At 36.2% G+C, this 24085-nt stretch overlaps 1 protein-coding gene across 1 annotated transcript in view; it reads right to left on the reverse strand.

Annotated features, from left to right (window-relative positions):
- Positions 1 to 24085, reverse strand: part of plekhg4 (pleckstrin homology domain containing, family G (with RhoGef domain) member 4) — a 183003-nt gene that overhangs the window by 46700 nt on the left and 112218 nt on the right. The window contains exons 9-14 of the mRNA XM_039762361.1: positions 23960 to 24076; positions 20209 to 20307; positions 16385 to 16533; positions 10186 to 10324; positions 9863 to 9985; positions 660 to 851 (exon numbers count right to left, since the gene is read on the reverse strand). Of these exons, the coding sequence (XP_039618295.1) occupies positions 660 to 851; positions 9863 to 9985; positions 10186 to 10324; positions 16385 to 16533; positions 20209 to 20307; positions 23960 to 24076 (819 nt within the window). The remainder of the gene's footprint in view (positions 1 to 659; positions 852 to 9862; positions 9986 to 10185; positions 10325 to 16384; positions 16534 to 20208; positions 20308 to 23959; positions 24077 to 24085) is intronic.

A 24085-nucleotide genomic window follows, 5' to 3' on the forward strand; every position in this document is an offset into this window, starting at 1 on the left:
CTATACTACTGTATAATAATGTAGTTGATTAACCTTGTGCTCCGTTGGTCAAAACTTGATAGTTGTTTCACAAATGTTTATAAGCTGCTAAGAAGGAAACAAAAAATTCCTTCTCCTAAAGTAAGAAATAAATTACATTCTGGCAACTATACATGTTTTGTCAAGGGTGAGCATTTCTCAAAAGACACAATTCTTCCTATCAATTTGGATGTTTACTTGCCAATCTAAAAATTGACTAGATTCATACATGGTAAAAGCAATGTCAAAATACTTGCAAAAATGTATTGTACTATTAATTGAACTTATTTTGCTCTCCCTTTAATGAGGTGGGACAGCAGCAGCAGGAAGAGTTTAGTACCTAGTCAGTTCTATTAAATGAGAGAGATAAAGTATGGATGGAACCAGCAGTACTTTAACACATCGGAAAATCTGAACAATGTCAATATACAATGACTTCTGAAGCTATCGATCTTTTCTTTTATATACACCATTTTTGAATAACTACTACAAACAGATGTGATTTATAATTATAAAACTAAGTCAATAGTGACTATAACTAGTTCATAAAGAAATACTGTATTATCTTTGAATGTTTCAGTGCTGAAATGTTCAAAATACCTGTAATATTATAAAAAAAAATCAAATTTTCAAAGTCTCACCTTGTCAAAAAACTCATAGAGCTTTACTGTTTTATCAATCCATTCCCGAGTATCCTCTACCTTCTGAGAAAAATCCTTAAGCTTCTTCCAGAATGAATGAACTTTAACTTCATAAACCTGCAGTTCTGAAGAAGAGATGTCTTCATACTCTTCCAGTTTCTTTAACAGTTTTTCTCCAGTCTTGCAGTATTCCTACCAAAATAAAAAATGTATTATATGATGTACAGTATTTTGCCAGCAGGGGCAAAATATGATTTTTCAGTCAAATGGTATAATATGCAGAGAAAATCAAAGATTTCAATTTTCTTAATAGTTAAATGAGCACTTAAATATGAATGCAGCACAGGGTCTTATACACATAATAATGAATATGCACACACAATTTTAATGCAAAATTTGAGGATTAACAAATTACTCTTAATTACAGGGAATGTGGATGTTAGCATAAAATAGGTCAGGTCACAAAACTATATCATGAAAACACATAAGGAAGTGTAATCTCTTCAAATAGAGTATTAGTGCAAGCAATAAAAAATATTTACTGATTCAAAGAAAAAAGTTTACCTATGAGAAGCAGCTAGGAAAAAAATATATTGCTTATTAGCACTAAAGCATGAAAATTAAAAATATATGGTCACACAACATGTAATTCTGACATTTTCTAGTGTTTTAAGATATTCTATATGAGATTATTGCCTATGAAAGAAACCTGCATTTTAGGTAGTTACAATTTACAATGACAATAAACAAAACACACACTTGCAATGAGCAGAAATATTGCAACTAGGCTGATTCCAGGACTAAGAGATATGAAGTATGATGAGAGGACGAAGGAGCTACACCTTTTCAGTTCAAGAGGGGACATTATTGACATGATTAAATTTATGAAAGGAATTAGCACACCAGGACCTTGTTGTTACTTTAAAATAAATTCTGCAAGAAGAACACAGGAACATGGTTGGAAACTTGTTAAGGGTAGATTGTGCAAATGTTAGAAAGTTTTCCTTCACACAAAGAACCCTAGACAAATGGAATAAATTATGAAGTGGTGTGCTGGAGAGAAGGACTGTAGGAACCTCCAAATCTCAACTTGATATTATTTTGGACAATCTTTGTGAACAGGATGGACAAACTTATTGGTCTAAGTGGCCTCTTATTGTCACAAATTTTCTAATGTTCTAACTCAAGTGTCATGACATATAAACAAAGTCTTTTAAATTGAAACTGGTCACCAAGACAAATGAACTATGTAAAAGCAGTAATGCTGATGATCTTTCTAGCCTCCACACCAATCTGATATGCACACTTATCTCTACAATTATGAATTTTGACATTTTCCATCCTCTATTCCTAACTTCTTCTTATTCATAGGGTCATGGTATGGCTGCTATAACAGTAATAAGCAGAATTTCATGAAAAACAATCACAGCAAAATCTTGTCAGAATCTATTTATGATTTATGAAGACAGTGAGTGAACATACAACCAGCCATATAACCATATCATATGTTCCGACAGGTTGCAGTTGTTTATAAGTGTTGCATTATTTCTGTGGGTCAGTTATATGTGTTAACAGGTATGCATAAAGGGGACGTCCAGATTAGTGGCAGTGTTGTGCAAAAAAGGTGGAGGGATAAATATGACGGAGCTCATGCAGCTGTCACCAGGATGTGCTCTGCTTGCACTGTTTAGAGGCAAAATCTACACACATGGGCACAAGAGTTGTTCTAATGCTCTTGCTGCTAAGAAACTGCTTCTGAGGACAACTGCATTCCAGATGTTGTGGGTTCGAGTTTTGTGTCCACGTGCAGTCACCACAGTCCAAAATGTGCAACCTGTGATGGATCATTGTGTGATTTCATGACATACCACCAAGTATCACCCAGTAGCCATCCACTACCAAACTCAGCATTTCTTGTCGTTTGACACACATTTTAACTGGCTTAGTTAAAGGCATCATATATACTACTAGGCCATTTTGTCACAGAATCTGTAAAAGCCACATGTACAATTCAGGGTAATAAACCTTCACACAGGTATATCTAGGCTACAAGATACTAGTTTAAATGGGTATTCCCTTTTTTACCTCCTTAAATAACTGCAACACAAAAAAAAAACTACTTCAAAGTAAAGCTAGCTACAACCTTATACCCTGGATTTTTAAAACATTTCAAGAATGTAGAAATATTATCAACTTGTAAGTTTGCAATTATTAACAGTATAAATTATTTAAAACTAGACATTAAGCACATTACAATAACAGGCGTTAGAACAGTAGTGCATAAACATTAGTGGCAAGGGACCTTGTACGCGTAATATGTGTCACTGTATTGTGTGCCTTTCATTTTCTCTCACAGTAATACTGGTTTGTATTTTCGTAAAATGCCTGTAATTTTCTCTGACAGTAATACAGTGGAACCTCTGTTCACGACAATAATTCGTTCCAAAACTCTGGTCGTAGCCCGATTTTGGTCGCGAACATAGGATTGTATGTAAATACAATTAATCCGTTCCAAACCGTATGAACTGTATGTAAATATATATTTTTTTAAGTTTTTAAGCACAAATATAGTTAATCATACCATTGAATGCACAGCGTAATAGTAAACTAAATGTAAAAACATTGAATAACACTAAGAAAACCTTGAACAACAGAAAAAACTAACACTGCAAGAGTTCGTGCTATAGCGCTACGAACCGCTTGCTAAAAACACTTTTTTTAATGAGTTTTAAGCACAGGGAAAAAAATTAACATTTGAAAAATCCGTAATTTAATAAACAATCAAAAAAAGTAACATTGCAACAATGCACGCGTGCGCCTGTGTGTGTGTGTGTGTTTGTCTCGCGGGCCTGTGCGTGTATGTCTGTCTCTCGCGTGCGCGCCAGTGTGTGTGTGTGTCTCACTCTCGCACGCGCGCCTGTGTGTTTGTGTCTGTCTCTCACGCACCTGCGTGTGTGTGTGTGCTTCTCTTGCGTGCCTGTGTCTGTCTGTGTGTGTCTGTCTGGCGGGCCTGTGTGTGTATGTCTGTCTCTAGCGTGCGCGCCAGTGTGTGTGTGTGTCTCTCTCTCATCTGTGTCTCTCTCGAGCGCGCGCCTGTGTGTGTGTCTCTCTCGTGTGCGCCTGTGTGTGTTTCTCTCTTTCGCGCGCACCTGTGTGTGTGTCTCTCTTTCGCGCGCACCTATGTGTGTGTGTCTCTCTCGCTCGCGCCTATGTGTGTGTGTCTCTCGCGCGCCTGTGTGTGTATGGTCTGTCTCTCGCGTGCCTGTGTTTGTGTGTCTCTCTCTTGCGCACGCGCCTGTGTGTGTGTCTCTCTCTCTGCACAGGGAATGCACAGGAAGAGACTGAACACATGCCATGCGGCCACGCGTATGCGCACTTCACCCACACACACACGGACACCTGGACGCACACAGGGGTTTTATTAAAGAGGATTCATTTAACAATCTATATATATATATAATTGACTAAGTCGCCCGACCATGGTTTACGCATGACAGAGACCATGGGATACACACGACAGAGCCACGCCCGCCAACTCACAGAGCCCCGTCCACCAACTCTAAGACCATGGGATACGCAAGACAGAGCGTTGTCATGCTGTAATTCCAAACTCGGAATCAAATTTCAATGTGATATTGATGAAAAAGTAAAAGTTAAAAGAGAACGAATATATGGACATAGGATAGGTGATATGACAGAAGTGCACCACTCCAAATGCACATCATGCAGCACAGCAGCAAGCCAACAGCTGATCGAGCAAAGAGGGGGTAGAAAAAAAAAGTACATGTGTTTCTCATTGTATCACTGTTTAAGAGGGAGTGTCAGAGGAGTGAGCGTGTCTCCTGTGGTGCATTCAGCCCCGCTCTTCACAACGCGAGCGGCAGAGACACAAAGTGGTTGGTGCATAGTGCTGGGGGTATAGGGGTGGTGGGCGAAGCCCCCAAATTAAAAGATAACTAGTCTCCTCTGTGTTTTATAAATTGAGCTTATAGATACTGGTGTCCCATTGTGAGGAAATGTACCAAATAAAAAAAAACTTTTGACTTGAAAAATACCTAATTTATTCTGTAATACTGTATTGTAAATGTGCTAAGAATCTTCATAACAGGAATTTAATATATTTTGAATGGTGGCGGCTATCTGTATTTATGGTCATTGCAAGAGGTAGCCAGTTTAAAAGGTATAGCAATTAATGAGAGAGTCAGTAAGCATACAAATTACAAGCATTTAATGTGCTAGTTTAGTTACAATGTTGTTTTTTTTTATGAAACACTCATAAATGAACGATTGATCTTACCGTGTTTCCCCAAAAATAAGACAGGGTCTTATATTCATTTTTGCTGCAAAAGATGCACTGGGGATTATTTTCAGGGGATATCTTATATTTATTCACTGTGACAGTAGGGGGCGCTATCGCTCCCTTGAACCCTCAGGTACCACGCCAGACACCAGGCAAAAGTGCTACAATTATTCGTTTTATTATAATAACGTGCACTAAGCACCCTCCACTCCACACTACTCATAAACCAAATACAATACTCCAATAATAATAAAAATAACAATAACCAATCCTCCAACTCCCAGATGCGTTGCCCTCCTACCACCCAGCTCAGCTCGCCCTCTGGGAGCTCCTATAGTCCTTTTATACTCCCTGAACCGGAGGTGTTCCTGCCCAACAGTCCACAAGTCCTTATTCCTTCCGGGTCAGGGTAAATAGTCCTTATCTTCACCCCGGAAGCATGTAATTTCTTTCTGTCACGGGATTATGACGCACTTCTGGGTTATAGGGCATAAATGAGTCCATTGGTCTCCCGACAGCGACTCCCAGTGGTCTCCAGGGTATCCAGCAGCGCTGTGCATAAAAACTACATAGTCCATGAGGCCCTGCTGGAATTCGGGGCCCGTCCATGCTGTCGGGAGAACTCCTCCTGGCGGCCTAGGGGTGAGGGCCGGAATATGAAGCCGGCCATCCATCACATCACGTACAACAATATACATTTTTCCAAATACAGTCATGTCACCTTCTTCTGAAATATCGTCATAACTCTCCACATTCAAACCCTGAATTTCTTGCTACGCTTTTAGGATTCTCCAGGATCGATGTGCGTGCTTCAACATTTGATGAATGGTTCGATGTAGTGAAGCAAAATGCTGACATACAAATGCATTTGTGGTGCTTTGATATTCAAGTGTTGCTTATTCCCCAAAGTAATGACACAATATACTGTATTTTAAAAGTCTCACATACCATCTTCTGTGCAGTCTTTTTTTTTTATACCTTTACAATACTATCAGAATGCATGGCTGAGTATTTGAGCCACAGAGAAAAATAAAATAAGGACATCATGAAAATGTTTATTTTGTAATTAAAGTGGAAATTTCAGCTTTAAACTCGAAATGTCCTCTTTAATCCCATACTTTACTTTGTCATTAAAGCAGACCATCGTAAACATCATCTTAAAACCGACCCAGCTGTTAAATCGCTACTTGCTTCTGGGCCTTCCTCCTGACCCGACAGCAGTGGCAAGCAGCATCACCACGTAGAACACATTAAATTTATAATATTCCAGCTCTCTGCATTTAGAATTCTTAGATTTATACTTGATATCACTTTCATGATGAAATGCATTAAAATATGTATGTTACATTTTACAGATACATCGTTAACTTTGTTTAAATAATGAATACTGCTAATAGTTACACATATGGGGTGGCATGGTGGCGGAGCAGTAGCGCTGCTGTTTCACAGGGAGTCACGTTCCTTGTGATCCCTGCCTGGAATTTGCATGTTTCCCTGGTGGGTTTCCACAGTGTGCTCAGTTTTCCATCCAAAGACATGAAGGTTTGGAGATTTGGTGAAGCTACTATGATGCCAGTGTATGTGTGTGCTTGTGTGCACCTTGCGATGCCCCGTCCAGAGATTTTGTTTCTGTCTTGTGCCGATGTTGCAGGTATGGGCGTATCCCCGAATTGATGGATGTAATCATTAAACATCATTTTCTAAGATATTGTGGCAAGGTGTCCTTGGAATTTAATGGATGTTTTGGGCACATTCCTCGGATCGCGTGAAGTATAAATCTGGCCTCAGGCGCCTTACTTTTCAGTTGATGATCTTGACTAAGTCTTATTTTTGGGGTAGGGCTTATATTACAGAACAGCCTGAAAATCAGGCTAGGGCTTATTTTCGGAGTAGGTTTTATTTTTGGGGGAAACATGGTAAGGTGGTGCTTGTGATATTCTTAGTGTTATGATGCTTTTGGGAAATGCATCCCAATTGTCTGGCCTGTACAGTGCTCTATTGTTAATGCCTATTAAATACTGGTACATAAAACATACAGGAAATAAAAAAAATTTAATTAATCCAACAACTATTAGCAAAAAAAAAATTAAAAAGTCAGTTTTTTTACTATTTCTTGATTAGTTTTTTTTTCTTTTTGCTGAAAATATCTCCTGCCAGTCCAAAAATGGGCAGAAATATATTTGGATGCAATTTGGCTTTATATTTTTTACATGCTTCTTTATAGTTTCTTTTTTCACAAAACTATGCTATAATTCACATCATTGATGAATTCATTATGTCATTATATCATTTGCTCAAAAGTAGGCAGGAGTGAATGGAACACATAAATAGCACCTGCATTTATTAATTAAACTGACTCATTGAAAGATAACAAGAAATGAGATGCAATGGTGCCTTTTCATCATAAATGCATGTGTTAATACCATCTATTCATTTTCTAAACTTTCTTATATCAGTAGAAGAAAGCAAGATTCTATCCCAGTAACAACTGATGCAATATATCAGCCTACACTAAAATCTCGTGATGAAGATTTACCATAACACTGCACAACAAAGTTTTTGCTTCTTGAACACTGTTGGATGTTTCTTATAGATTTTCGGGTGCTGATCACGAATATCACATCAAACTGTACCCATCACATACCGTTTTCAGTTTAGTTATGATTTTTTTTAATATTTGTATCCAAACATTTTCGCTCCCGTAAGTGACTTATCAACAATGGTTTGTGCAGCCTGGACATGTCCTGGCATGGAATCAGGCCAGGTTGGAAGCTTTTCTGTGGAAGTTGACATCCTGGGCAGGTCTGAACGAGCTTGATGCTGTCTCAGCATGCTATAAAGGTGGCTTGCATACACCGATCCTGCTCATTTGGTTTATATAGATAGTCAGTGTGTATGTATAGTATCAGTATAGTAAAGTATATTATCTGTAGCAATACAACAGTAAGTAAGCATGATGCTATAGATATTTTGGTGTCGTCATGACGATATGTCTTGTCAATGTTGTAACAGCCGCGATACATTCTGCTGTATCTGTGGCGAATATACACCTGTGCCTCAGAGATGTTGCATAACTGCTCTTGTGAAGAAAGCTTATCATCTGTATTTCGGCTGCGAAATTGGTGATCAAGACAAGGAATGGGCGCCTCACATTTGCTGTGTGACATCTCCTGTCAGTCTGAGAGCCTGGCTCTGAGGCACTCGAAAGACGATGCTGTTTGCTGTTCCGATGATATGGGGAGAACAGAAAGACCATGTGACGGACTGTTACTTCAGTTTGACTAATGTGTCTGGTTTCTCTGCCAAAAACAAGAAGTCAACTGAATATCCTAATCTGCCTTCAGCAATGAGACCTGTGCCACATGACGACAGCCTTCCAATTCCGAAACCACCAGAGAATCCGATTGTACCTTAGACAGACAAGATGAAGAAACTGCAATGCAGGATACTGACAGTGACATTGACCCGGATTTTGAACCGTGCTCATCAGGCAATCCACATCTGATAACACATTGAACAATTTGGTCAGAGATTTGGGTCTGTCAAAAGCAAAAGCCAAGCTGCTGGGTTAGAGACTGCAGGAATGGTGTTTGCTATCACCAGGTATGAAAATTTCTGTGTTTCGAGGCCGACATCATGATATAACCAAATTTTTTGCACAAGTCTCTGTTTCTGTTGTGACATTCAAAGATTGTTCTTGGCCTTGGGTTGTGATCACAACCCGGAATAGTGGCATCTCTTCATTGATTTGTCAATTTTAAGCCTGAAAGCTGTTCTGCTACACAATGGCAATGTTTATCCTTCAGTACCTGTTGGCTATGCAGCACACATGAAAGAAACATATGAGAGAATATGGAACTGTTGCTGAAGCATGTTCAGTATAGCAGGTACAACTGGAATATCTGTGGAGATCTTAAAGTCGTTGCTCTGTAACTAGGACTGCAGTTTAGCTATACAAAGTACTGTTGTTTCATCTGTGAATGGGACAGCCATACCAAAAAGTCGCACTATTCTCAACAGAACTGGCCACTCTGTAAAAAGTTAGTTCCAGGACAGAAACATGTGGCACATGAATCGCTTGTCAACCCAGCAAAGATATTTTTGCCTCCTCTTCACATAAAACTGGGACTCATGAAGAATTTTGTGAAAGCACTGAACAAGGAAGGCGAAGGTTTTCGTTATTTTAGACAGATGTTCCCAAGAATAACTGGCACCAAGATCAAAGAGGGCCCCCAGATCAGACATGTTATGAGTGACAAGCGGTTTGAAGATCTGTTAGTTGGACAGGAAAAAATTGTCTGGAAAGCCTTTAAGACGTTGTTGACAATTTTCTGGGCAATTACAGAGCCCCAAACTACATTCAGTTGGCAGCCAAACTTCTCAAAGCATACAAGACAATGAAGTACAACATGTCATTCAAGATTCATTTCCTCCATTCACACTTGGCTTTCTTCCCCGCAAATCTCGGTGCTTTCAGTAACGAACACGGTGAAAGGTTTCACCAGGACATTGCTACGATGGAGAAACGATACCAGGGCAACTGGAATCCGTTAATGCTTGTTGACTACTGTTGGACACTGCAACGTGACGCACCAGACATTGAATACAAAGGAAAATCAGGAGCAAAACACTTTTAATTCTGTTGAATTTAATAGCTTATGCGAAACATAAACGTGACTAAATACGCTATTATCACTAAACATATAAATGTTAATTTCTCAGAGTTCCTAAGTGATGCAGTAAAACCAAAACTATATTTATGCATACCCAGTAGGTACCTGTCACAATCAGCAAAAACATTTCAGGAAGCAAGACTTTTCAAAACAATTGTTGTGCAGTGATCAGTCACACATCAATGTACAGTAACTGGAATTAAATATTACAACTCATATAAACATCTTACATATGCAGATGCATAGAAATCCTTGAACTCGGTATGTGTCACACGTAAACTTTCCAGTGAATCTTCTAGGTCATTAAAGTTCCTCAGACGACTTTCTCCTACGTCCTCTATCCATCCACAAACCTATTGGCATAGACACATGCTTATTAAGTTTAACTTGAAAATTAAACATAGAGATTCTGTGCAGCTGTTCTTAAGAATTACATTTATGTTACAAACTGCATGTCAATTTTTAGGTTGACGTATAATGTAGGATGAAAAGCATTTCTGTTGCTGTACTACCTAGGGATTGCTATGTGAGATGAAAACAAAAACACGGGTACCTTCTTGAAACCTTCTTCCAATGTTTTGAACTCGACAACAAACTCCAGCTCCTGCATGTGCTTATTGGAAAGCATCACAAGACAATGTACCAACTCATCAACTTTGTTGTACAAACTCATCGCTGTTTCAATTTCATCCCTAAAAGGTGAAAACATATAAAACGTAAACATTACAGAGGCATTGTATCTTCAGTAGCATTATCCTTACACACCAATAATTGGTGACTGAGAGTTTATAGACTGTGTGAATACAGATGTAACATCCTATCTACCACTTTACTGCAGAAGGAAGCGCAGAAACCACAGAAGGAAAGGATGCACTCAGTAAGCCAATGTACTAAAGCTGTTAACAGTGATACTCAAAGTTGCTTCACACAGCTATTCCCTTGGAAGGTTTCAAATGAGAGGCAACATTTCACAAAATAAAGAGAAAATGAAAGCAGTTTCAAGTTCTGCTATTTGTTATATGTGCCACTACATCTCTTAAAAAGTGGAAGCAATGTTTACTTCTAGTACTATAACATACAATTCAAAGGTACCATTGACTTAAATGTCTAAACTTTTAGATTTCTAAAAACCATGTAAACTTACAAAAATGTTTTGGATCACGCATGAAACAAAGAGGATAATATATTGTAGTAGTTATGTAGCTGCCATTATAACCATAAAGATGTTTTGCTTAAATGAACAGGGATTTAATTATAATTTAGACACATTTACATTGGCTGACACCATTACCCAAGGCTACTCACAACATTTATAATACAAATGGTTACATTACTTCTGTATTTCCAAATGAAGCACAGGCAGGTCAAGTGACTTGCTCGGGATCACACAGTGTCAGTAGTGGGATTTGAACCCAAACCCTTAACCACTACACCACATTGCCTGCCTAAGCATCTACAGTCATTTTCTCATGGTGGATAGTTAAAATTGTTTCTTTTTGCCACACTGTAAAAGTGACACTGCACACCGTCTCCCTGGATGGAATGGATACTGAAAAGTTACATGTGTATCTTTAACTTTTAGCGAATTCCTTCATTACAGTATAAATAGTAATTTTATGTTTGTGAATAAAGATTCCAAACTGTTAGCAATTTTATGTTTAAAGCATCTTAGAACTGCTCTATCTGAACAGCTGTCTGTAAAGCAATATGAACATTTGTCCACCAAACAACAAACAAAAAGCCTGAAACTTTCTTTCATTTTAGCCAGCAACATGAACACACATTTCATTCCTGCCACATTAATTAGAAAATATATAAAAGCATATATTTTGAATGAAAAAAAATATCATATATATTCTGTAATCCTTAGCAACAAGCCTCCCTGACAATACAAGTCTATTCAGCACAGAGAATTTTTCTCAATTATTATGCAAATTCTTGCAAAGCATTTGGGCTATGCAGTGAAAAAGTTCTTTGTTTTAAATTTTACCACTTAATAAATAAAAACAGCATTTATTTTCAGGGATATTTCTAAGAATGAATCATTTATAATTAACTAACAATTTTGAAAAATGTAGGAGACTACTACACTCTGTAAAGTTCTAAGCAAACGGGAGAAATATATTTTTCCACAGTGTATGTATTTTAATATTTCTGAGTGTTTTTATAAATGACACTAAACCATATTGTACACTTATTTAGCATTAACACTTGTATTCACAATTTTTTTTCTCTTGGTGGTTTAATTTTATATTGATATTTCTTTCCTGATGTACTGTTTTTTCATATATGCAGAGCCTCTAAGACATAGTTTTAAAATAATAAAAAAAATGCAGACAGAATCTTTCTTTGTTAATGTAATTTTCTTCTCTAAGCCCTTTTCTGTTTCAAGCTTTCATTTATTTCACACAGGAAAAAAACTATAAGCATAAAATAAAAAAGCAAAAATTATTGAAATGATGAAAAGTATTTCCAGGTTTAGCTTGGGACTACTATTTGATGTCCTTTCCTGTGTCTCTGGAGTATCTTTGCACTGATCAAATTACCCCTCATTTAATATAGGCATAAACATTCTGTTAACAAGCATTCACTAGACAGAAAAAAATACTGAAAGGGAAATATACAACATAAATCTTACTTATACTAAAAACAAAAACAAAAGGATTTCCAAGCTGTACAAATTAAAGGAACTAGGTTGTTAAAGCATGGCTGTGGTCCCCTTACTAACAAAGCCAAACTGCCAACATTCTAATGCATTTTGCTTCAGAACTCACTTATATCTTACTGTGTCCTAGTTAACCATACTGCTCTAAAATATGGCACTGGGTGAATGACTGTTGTGTTGTAAAGCGCCTAGGGGGGTTCTTGAACTCTAGTTAGGCGCTATATCAAATACAGGCCATTTACCATTTACCATTTACCACTGCCCCACTAAGAAAGTCTCCTTTCTCCAAGCACAGCTGTCTCTTCCCACTGTATTCTCTAACTCTTAAGATATCTGCAGCTGTAGATATGATTCTTTTAAAGTGCATTATTAAATATATTCCATACTAAAGTACTACATGTAAGTCAGAAAACAAAGCAGTAGCTCCTATTCAGTATAAAAGCTGTGGGGTAGAATGAATAAGGCTTGTTTTGTTATTGTATACAGGGAAATGACTTAAGACTTACAGTATCTGACTTGGCTATTTCACATGGCTTTGTTTAACCAAGGCCATTCAAACTATAATACAAAACATGAAATGCACCTACAGGGTTGATTCATCTTATGGGGAACCTAATTACTACCAATAAACAGAAGAAAAAAGATGTAAAACAGGAAGTAATAAACAAAAGCAATTCTTAGCTAATAAGAATAATGATAAAACAGTAAAGCTAAATTTATTATCAAAGTTTAATATAATGCAATACATTATTATAGCAAAATATATAGTATGCTGTATGTGATATTCCTCAATGTAAGGGAAAATGGAAAAACCAGTGTTAATAAAACTGGGAAGAAATACAGTTTAAACAACCATGACTCTATACACAATGTTGCACTTTAAAGTTACAGCAATAAAGGGAGAGCAATTACTGTGTTAATCATATCAAGCTAAGATATAACTCTCCTTTGTTGAAAACTATATACAGTAGTAAAAACTCGGAGTACAAATTATTGAAAGTTAGTCTTAATATTCAAGTAACATTATTACAACTGGAACAACTGGCAACAATAATCTATAATCGAACCTAAATTAGTTTTAACATGATTAATGTTAGTTTATATTACTCATAACATGTAACAATGGCTGGCCATTAATTACTAATAATTTTAGTGACTATAAAGGAATCAGAGAAAAAAAGATCTCACTCAACTTAAATTTTCTATGATAACTACTTACACTAAAACTTTTGAGCTGTTTCAAGTTTTTCATAAAAGTTCTTCATGCTAGTGATCTCTAGCTAGCATGGCAAGCAAACATGTTAATAAAGTAATAAGTCTATTTGAGAGAACTAATATTTTGAAGTTCATGTTATATTTAAAAGTTAATGTTAAAAAATATATCCATATTTAATAAACAAAAAATGATTTTTTTAAGAAAATCATCAGTTATTGAAAAACTACCTGCTTGACAAGATAAAAAGTGCAGCAAGATTAATGTTTTAAAATACAGTATAACCAATCTTTTCAGTCAACATAATTTTGGTTATGGCATTTTAACAAAATATTGTGATCATTAACAAAATACCCTAGCCACAGGGGATGCACAAACCAGTTTGACAGGCGAGATAAGACAGGAGTCCCTGTGGACTATGCTGTTTGCTGATGACATTATGATCTGTAGTGATAGTAGGAAGCAGGTTGAGGAGGCCCTGGAGAGGTGGAGTATATGCTCTAGAGAGAAGAGGAATGAAGGTCAGGAGGAACAAGACAGAATACATGTGTGTAAATGAGAGGGAGGTCAGTGGAATGGTGAGAATGCAAGGAGTAGAGTTGGTGAAGGTGGATGAGTTTAAATACTTGGGATCAACAGTACAGAGTAACGGGTATTGTGGAAGAGAGGTGAAAAAGAGAGTGCAGGCAGAGTGGAATGGGTGGAGAAGAGTGTCAGGAGTAATTTGTGACAGACAGGTATCAGCAAGAGTGAAAGGGAAGGTCTACAGGACGGTAGTGAGACCAGCTATGTTATATGAACTGGAGACGGTGGCACTGACCAGAAAGCAGAAGACAGAGCTGGATGTAGCAGAGTTAAAGATGCTAAGATTTGCACTGGGTGTGACGAGGATGGATAGGATTGGAAATGAGTACATTAGAGGGTCAGCTCAAGTTGGACGATTGGGAGACAAAGTCAGAGAGGCAAGATTACGTTGATTTGGACATGTACAGAGGAGAGATGCTGAGTATATTGGGAGAAGGATGCCAAGGATAGAGCTGCCAGGGAAGAGAAAAAGAGGAAGGCCTAAGAGAAGGTTTATGGATGTGGTGAGAGAGGACATGCAGGCAATGGATGTAACAGAACAAGATGCATAGAACAGAAAGACATGGTTGAAGTTGATCCGCTGTGGCAACCCCTAACGGGAGCAGCCGAAAGAAGAAAAGATTGTGATCATTAATAAAATCTTTATCATTGTTGTCAGGCTGGTATTTAACATGATATAACATTCTCAGACCTGCTCAGTGCAGTTCAGTGTGGTGGGGGACTGAAGCCTACCAAGGCAGCACTGAACACAAGGCAGAAGCCAGCTCTGAACTTGGAACCAGTCTAATGGAAAGCTACTTTTTACACATACAATTTTGGAATTTAGAAAAAAAAACCAACTATTTACACTCTTTTCTGGTGGTCTAAATTATATTTGAAAAGAATTGGCCTAATAACAAAATGAATATATTCAGCTACTTATATCACTTCTGTCATTTCATGTTTTTAAATCAGTAATGAAGGAAGAGTTTAATGTCAGCTATAATGTAACACTTGAAAATTTATAAATGGTTTCATTCTGGAATCAATTATTATTCTGATATGTACACAAGTACTTTTATCAATAAGTAAGTTGCTTAAGCAGAATGATGTGAATCTAACTGAAAATGTACTACATTATGCAATTCATATTAAACTTAAGTTGTGAATAAAAAACACAATGTTGCATGTTTCAAGATTAGGAAGTACAACCTGAACAGACTTTTTCTATTTCAGGAAAAAAGTGGGAGAGTTTTTAAATTACTTCAGTTTCTAACACTGAAGTTATTCAACCTCTTCCCTTTACATTACAGAAGTTATTACTGCCAGTACTCTAAGTTGTAGACTTCATTCTAAACACTTGGGCCATCTTATATATAAAACTAGTGTTGGTGGCAGACCTTTTGATCTGCCTACGAATATTAGAGAAGCTCCATATTTCTGAGTATTTCAAAAAAAGCTGAAGGCTCATTATTTTAGCAAAGAATATATCTGTTAGAACTGCTGAGGTTGTTTCACTTTCCTCTGTTACAATGCATTTCAGTTCATTGTAGTAACTCCTTTTAATTTGTTATCCTCTCTGTACCTTTTAAGGAACTTAGTCATCTTTGGAGAAGATGCATTGTCACAAATGAAGGATCTATTATTCTGTCATCTTCAGTCAAAATGAATTGTTTTCATTTGTTTACAGAGTGATTGGTAACAAAATTGCACAGACCCTGGAACATCTGTTACACAACAGCTGTTACATACCTTGATGTTATGATTACATTTTAAAATACAGATACAGTGTAATTATGCAAATGAACTTGTAACTTGATTAGTGATAAATTGTTACACTGAACTTATATAAACTGTCAAATCTAAATTACAACTGAGCATTTACAGTAACTATAGTGTTACACAATGTTACACAACAAGTACAAAGCAACAACATATAGTTACAGTACAATTATTCAGATAATTACATCAATTAATTACATGGTAAGCACAGCGTAATTAGGGACATTTAATGAACTGTAAAGTAATAACAAATGATATGGCCATCCATATGATCTAAAAGAGCTCATCAAACCAACATTGTTTTTCATTTATGTTGCATTTCCTTTTTTCATTTAAGTTTGTAATTATTATATAATGCTGATAATTCAGAAGAGGAAGTGCATTTAATGGAACCAATTAAAAATAAAAACTAGTTGTATTTCAGCTCTTCTAATTAAGAGTGAAAAATCCTGTGATCTTTAATAAGCAAAGTAAGAAATCTTTAAGTGACAAAGTGCTTGACACCAGATACTATACTTTGTTTCTTACCTGTAATTATCTGTAAGTGACACACAGGACTCCTCCTTTTTCAGCCTTGACAGAATTGATCCTCCTTCCAGCTGTAACATGACCAATCGCTTATCTTCCAAAATATTTTTCATTTGATCCTTATACTCTTTTAAGGCATACTCAGCTTTCTAAATATATATAAAAAAAAATAAATTACGTACTTCTCCTAGAATTATGAAGTTGGCATTGTGGTAGGACTTTAATGCCTCAATAATCCTTAAAAGATATTTTGCCTGGAACTATGGTATGTTAGGGCTACCCACAGAAAATTAGAGATCGTAAACTACTGGGTTCAACTCTACTCAAACTGGGAAAAAAGGTGGCCTCCTGTACAGTGCTAGCTGGCGTTTGCTGAAGTAATGGAGAATGACTTCTGGACAGCTTCAAAGGCGTTGTAGTAAACTATTTTACAACCCAGGCTGTTCTCAACAAGGGTGAGGAAACATTAATCTTTACCAGGGATAATGTTTAGTGGTGGAAACTGCACTTTGAAAAACTCCACAATCTGGTGGATATGCCCTCCTCTGGGAGGAGTCAGTATCAGAAATTTTTACTGAGAATGGGTCTCTCTCTGTGGCTGAGGTCACTTTAGCGATTAAACAGCTTTGCAGTTCTAAAGCTACAAAGAGGTGGAGATTCAAACTGAAAAAAGTTGTAAATTGTGTGGGTGTTTTCTGCAACATGTCTTTTGATGTTGAATGGAAAGTGGGTTAATTTTTATAAAACAGTTATGCTAGACAAACAAAAGTTAAAAGGACAGAAGTCATAACTAACTTCCGCTTAATAGGCAACACTGTTCTTTAGTTTAACTCAGTAGACAAGCTATTCATTTCAAGCCTATAAATTTTAAGTAGATCGAACAAGGCATTCACAGATTTCAGCCTGTTAAAAATTTATATTACTAAGTGATGGCAACCGTGAAAGAAACCTGATCTCAGCAATCAGACATTGCACAAATTACCATAAACTGAATGCTTAGCAATTGTTAATATCAAATTTAACTCCGCTGTCAAGGTATTAAACCTGTATTGCTTGGGTTTTCTCTGCACTGTGATCCCCAAATGACATCTGTGAAACGATTCCTATTATGCGATAAGCACAACATGGTTACAATAAAATGAGAGTGAACAGTTGGCCTTTTTGGCTTATCACAGATCTACTACCAAAGTACTGTTCAATATGTAAATAAAACCCTTTCATCATGTTTTTTTTCAAATGACAGAAGGTAAAGATCAATATACCATCACTCAACTCACTGGCCTTCAAACTAGTATCGAGTCCCATTTAGCTGTTTCAATAACCAGAGATTGATTCTAAAAGATACATATGCCCCAGGGGCTCCAACAAAGCTATACTGTTTAATCTCTGTTTTCTACTTTTACCCCCAAGGTTCATAAATCTAAATATATAGTTCTAGTGCTCCTCAATTGGCTGTGAGGCACATTGGAAAAGGTCAATTCACCATATGAGGAATATTAATGAAAAGATTTACAAGTTTTTGAGCAAAAAAAAAACACAAGGGAAAAATAACACACCAGCCTCCCAAGAAAAACTGATGAGGCAGTGCACAAACATCATCATCATGTATATTTTAATTCCAAAAAGACAAAGGATAGCCTCACTCCATCCCAACAGACAGATGTGCTTGTCTTTCTGCTGGTGTAATGTCAATCAAGCAGAAAAGGATCAAAACCAGGAGATCAAAGAACAACAACAAAACCACAGCGAGAGACAAAAATTGAGGTGAAAAAAAAAAACGAAGTAAGAGGTCTGTACCATAAAAGCAAAAATCAAGAAAGTATTTTAGCAAAGGTCTGAGAGATCAGATGAGGAAGGGCGCCTGCAGCCGACCTTTAAAGCCTTCACAACCTTTTAAGCCCCTGACAACAAAGGACACAGACAGCAATTGTTAACATTTTAAAATGGTACACAAAACAGTCCAAAAAGTACACAACTCCTAAAATATTAGGAGAATCGAAAACAAATGATGGAATTTAATTCTCTGGCAACAAAACAAAACCAAGATCACACACACATGTTCCAACAAAAGTAACAACAAAATCCCAATCATAACAGTAGCCCATTTGACTACATCCGGGTGAATTGAACAGTAAGTTGATGATTTTTTCACACTAACTATGAACATTTAACATATGTTCTACACAAAAATTTATTAATTGTTTTGCTACAGCAAAAAGTACTGCACTGGCAGAATTCTTGAGGGAATTTGGGGTGGTTGAGTGGGTACCTTAAACATAGAAGAGTTACCAGGAACAGTGAGGAAAACTTCATGCCCCAATAATCAGACTGGCATTTTCTAAAATAGGGCCACATGACCAAACAATAATATACCTATGTAATTAGGAGTACCAGGCCCCTGGGTTCAACTAACAAAGTGTAATTGCCCAGAACAAAACTAAACCAAATAACAAATATTTAGATAATTAGTTAACAAAATTAGGCACAGATAAAAATGTAGAGTAACAATTAACAAAGAAAAAGATTACAAAAACATTAACCACAGTATGAACGTGACATGTGACAAAAATAAAATCTTACAATATTTTTTAGGCATTCTTCTAATATTTAAACACAACATTTGATTTATCAGAATAGTTAATTACTTCAACACAGGGACCTACTGTAAGTAAAGTACACAATTTTAAGAATAAACACATTTACACGGCATATTTACATTTAGGCTTATATTATTGATTATCTGACACCAGTTATAGGGAATGTTACTTTTAAAAGTAACTTAGATACATTACTCATTACTTATTACTCATTACTAAAAAAAAGTTACTTAATATATAATTAATTTTTCATGTACTGTGAAGTAAATAACATCCATTTCCCCTCTTCACACCAACACAGTATGAATACTGGCCTACACCAGATCACACTGTTTCAAAATATCTACAGCAAATAACTGAATTACAACAAAATAGATACTTTACTTATAGCCTTCTGTTGCTGAATTGCACACAACACATTGTTTTCTGATTGGCTGTGCAACTAAACCACGTAAAGGGCCACCATACCATCCACCATGTTTCCGTTATCCCACTAGTCTACGAGTAGTACTACAATGATCACAGTATCCCTTTGACCCCAAACTAGGCCAATTAAATTTGCCCAATGTTCTATGCAGGATTAAATGTATACTTATAACTTGTTCAGTTCGTTTCACTTGATTACATGCAAAAAAAGGCAATGCTTCTGCTAAATAACAGTCATTTTTTTGGAGTGGTGGGAAAAAACTCCCATTTTAACACAGTAACTTCATATCTGTTTTCTTTTAAGCATTGCAGTTATTTTTACCTCGATAGAAAAAAGACTGTGTTAGGATAACTCAATACATTTTACTACAGTAATCTGAGTACATAACGCACCTTACTTTTAATGTGTTACCCCAATACTATCTGATATAAACAAAAGCATACTGTGCAAATATGACAAGTTAGCAGTAGTAGTAGCAGCACTGTCACTTGCAAAGAATACAAATATTTAGTGAAATATTCTACAAATGGGAATATAGATATAACTAAGAAAAAAAAAACCTGTTTGGAAATATTTTTGAAGATTTTTGTTTTTACATTTGTAAAGAACCAGTCCTAGTTAAGCAGGAGAATCACAATTCTGAAGCCATTCTATTTTGTTCATTTATGGATCTTAAAAGATCTTGAAATTAGAATTGCATGTACACCACACTTTTTATGAAGAAATACTCTTGTAAAACAGATTACACAGCAAAGATGAGTACCAGAGCATCACTTATATAACCAATGAAGAATTCTGACCTCTGCTGTTGAAGGCACTCTGGTAGATCTCAGGCTCTCAATAATTTGGCAAAGGAAGGTGGATGCTGTCTCACACAGCTCTGTTAGCTGTTCCAGTTTCTAGGCAAAACACATATTTTAAATCATGTGCTGCTAATTCACAAATTAAAATTTATGTAAACTATCCACAGACTGTTCCCATAATTAAAAAAAATTCTATAATGAAAAATGGCTTTTAAATGTTGTAAACAACTTATAATTTGCAAATACTTCACAATAAATAAACATACAAAGAAAACATATTTTGCCACAATTTTTTTTACTATTTATTAGTTCCATTGACTTGTAGAAAATTAATGAAATAAACAGGCCTACACTCAGAGCACTCTCATATTTAAAAAACACTTCTGTAAAACATTGAACAGATTGACAACAATACCGATTACACTCTTCATCTGGATTACTTAATCACTGTTGTTAACAAAAGCCTTAAATCACAATTAAAGAGAGGACCAATATACCTAAATGGGCACCACTGTGCAGGACTTATGCTAAAGTTGACATAGTGCAGGCTATGGAATTTGAAAGAGAAACAAAACAAAATTTTGACTACAGAATACAAAAAGGCAGGCAGTCAATGGGAACTTCTATTAAAAAAATGTTATGTAGTTTAGGGTTGGGGATAAATCACATTTTTATTGTATACCTTAGAATGAAATATGTGTTTGTGCTTTTTCATTTGATATTTGAATTTTACATTTTTGCAATTTTTTGATTCAGTCAAAGAAGTTTTTTCGCTAACTTTAATTAAAATGTAAAATATTGTCTAAAATGCATACAAACTGTAGCTGACCACTGGAACAGATCTTACCAGAATAGATTGTGGCTGAATTTAAGAATGGGACTGTTTATAGCTGAGATATTGTTTATGCTTTCAATGTCAAGCTGTTTGTTAGTGTTTTCTTCAGTTCAAGCCTTCATCAATCCCCCATTTACCAGTGTACAGTCCAAAAAATACATAAAAAATAATACTTTATTCTCAGACTAACCAAATTCAACTACTTTATGTTTCTCATTTATATAAAGTGCTAAATTATTATCATAATATAATACTAAGCAAATTTCTCTAAATCACTAATCTTTCCCAAGTTAGCAAAATGTAACAACCAAACCACATAGTTTACAATTCACAGTTACAATTCAAATTAATCTTCAATTCACTCATGACTTATTTCATTAATACTGTACATTACATCCTGGCAGAGAGAGAAATAGATTAGATAGATAACAATGAAAAAATAATCGTAGTACAATTTAGAAATTAATTTTCAAAAATACAGTACTCTAGGATTGTATGTAAGTTTTATGATATACAGGGTTCTGTTGAGCACAAACTGCTTTTTAATATTTACTGTTAACTACTACATTTTCTCACTGCTTTCAGCTTGGCTTAGCTTAGTTTATCCTAAAATCAACCACATTAGCTTTCATTTGCTGTTAGTTAACATTTTCTTTATTGGTAAAAACATATCTTAGTCTCAGGTGATAAGCCCCAAGATAAAAAAGCCAACCATAAAACACGCTCAATTTGAATATTTTTACTCCATTTAACCTGTTTTAGGATTCTATTGTGTCATTTCAGGATGATTTGCTCTCTGGGTGTCACATTTCAGCATTTTGATAAATGAATAAAAGGAAAATGAAAAAAAAAAAACAACATTTCCCCTTATTTCTAAAATGGTTAAGTTGATGAAAGAACTTGGTATCACAAGACTGTTTTCTTTGACATTACCTTTGCCACTGCATACATTGCCTGTAGAATCAAAGAACCCAGAAGACTTGCAAATCAATGATTATAAGTCAAACAGAGAAATATCATAAGCAAATAAAACAAAAGGAAAATGACAAATACTTAGGTTATTGCATTAAATTGTACTGTTTGACAAATAGTTAATGGAAGCAAACAGATCACATTTCAGGCAGTATTTAAAAACTTTACATTTGTATTTGAACAATGAAATCAGCAATGGAAAAACAAAACACACTAGCATCAAAATTTAGACTACAGTTAGGTCCATAAATATTTCGACAGAAACAACTTTTTTCTAATTTGGTTCTGTACATTACCACAATGAATTTTAAATGAAACAACTCAGATGCAGTTGAAGTACAGACTTTCAGCTTTAATTCAGTGGGTGAACAAAATGATTGCATAAAAATGTGAGGCAACTACAACATTTTTTTAACACAATCCCTTCATTTCAGGGGCTCAAAAGTAATTGGACAATTGACTCAAAGGCTATTTCATGGGCAGGTGTGGGCAAGTCCGTCGTTATGTCATTATCAGTTAAGCAGATAAAAGGCCTGGAGTTGATTTGAGGTGTGGTGCTCGCATGTGGAAGATTTTGCTGTGAACAGACAACATGCGGTCAAAGGAGCTCTCCATGCAGGTGAAAGTAGGCATCCTTAAGCTGCGAAAACAGAAAAAACCCATCCGAGAAATTGCTACAATATTACGAGTGGCAAAATCTACAGTTTGGTACATCCTGAGAAAGAAAGCAAGCACTAGTGAACTCAGCAACACAAAATGACCTGGACGTCCACGAAAGACAACAGTGCTGGATGATCACAGAATCATTTCCATGGTGAAGAGAAACCCCTTCACAACAGCCAACCAAGTGAACAACACACTCCAGGGGGTAGGTGTATCGATATCCAAGTCTACCATAAAGAGAAGACTGCATGAAAGTAAATACAGAGGGTGCACTGCAAGGTGCAAGCCACTCATAAGCCTCAAGAATAGAAAGGCTAGATTGGACTTTACTAAAGAACCTTCTAAAAAAGCCAGCACAGATCTGGAAAAACATTCTTTGGACAGAAGAAACCAAGATCAACCTCTACAAGAATGATGGCAAGAAAAGGTATGGAGAAGGCGTGGAACAGCTCATTATCTAAAGCATACCACATCATCTGTAAAACACAGTGGAGGCAGTGTGATGGCTTGGGCGTGCATGGCTGCCAGTGGCACTGGGACACTAGTGTTTATTGATGATGTGACACAGGACAGAAGCAGCCAAATGAATTCTGAGGTGTTCAGAGACATACTGTCTGCTCAAATCCAGCTAAATGCAGTCAAATTGATTGGGTGGCATTTCATAATACAGATGGACAATGACCCAAAACATACTGTACAGCCAAAGCAACCCAGGTATTTAATAAAGCAAAGAAGTGGAAAATTCTTAAATGGCCAAGTCAGTCACTTGATCTTAACCCAATTGAGCATGCATTTCACTTGTTGAAGACTAAACTTTGGACAGAAAGGCCCACAAATAAACAGCAACTGAAAGCCGCTGCACTAAAGGCCTGGCAGAGCATTAAAAAGGAGGAGACCCAGCATATGGTGATGTCCATGAGTTCAAGACTTCAGGCTGTCATTGCCAGCAAAGATTTTTCAACTAAGTACAGTATTAGAAATGAACATTTTATTTCGTTATTTAATTTGTCCAATTAATTTTAAGTCCCTGAAATAAAGGGATTGTGTTAAAAAAACGCTTTAGTTGCCTCACATTATGCAATCTTTTTGTTCAACCCACTGAATTAAAGCTGAAAGTCTGCACTTCAACTGCATCTGAGTTGTTTCATTTAAAAGTCATTGTGGTAATGTACAGCACCAAAATTAGAAAAAAGTTGTCTCTGTCCAAATATTTATGGACCTAATTGTATACCTTGCAATAGATTTAAATAGTCAGTTTCAGTTTACAGTATAACCTACCATGCGAAACGACACCCAGTCACTGTAACAGAAAGGAAAGGTTCCATCAAACTCTAAAGGAAGCTGAGAGCCATCAATGTGTTTGTGCAGAGACTTTAGAGATGTGAGAAGCTCAACCTGCAGGCA

The sequence above is a fragment of the Polypterus senegalus genome, chromosome 9 (assembly GCF_016835505.1).
Source record: "Polypterus senegalus isolate Bchr_013 chromosome 9, ASM1683550v1, whole genome shotgun sequence".
Taxonomy (NCBI): Eukaryota; Metazoa; Chordata; class Cladistia; order Polypteriformes; family Polypteridae; genus Polypterus; species Polypterus senegalus.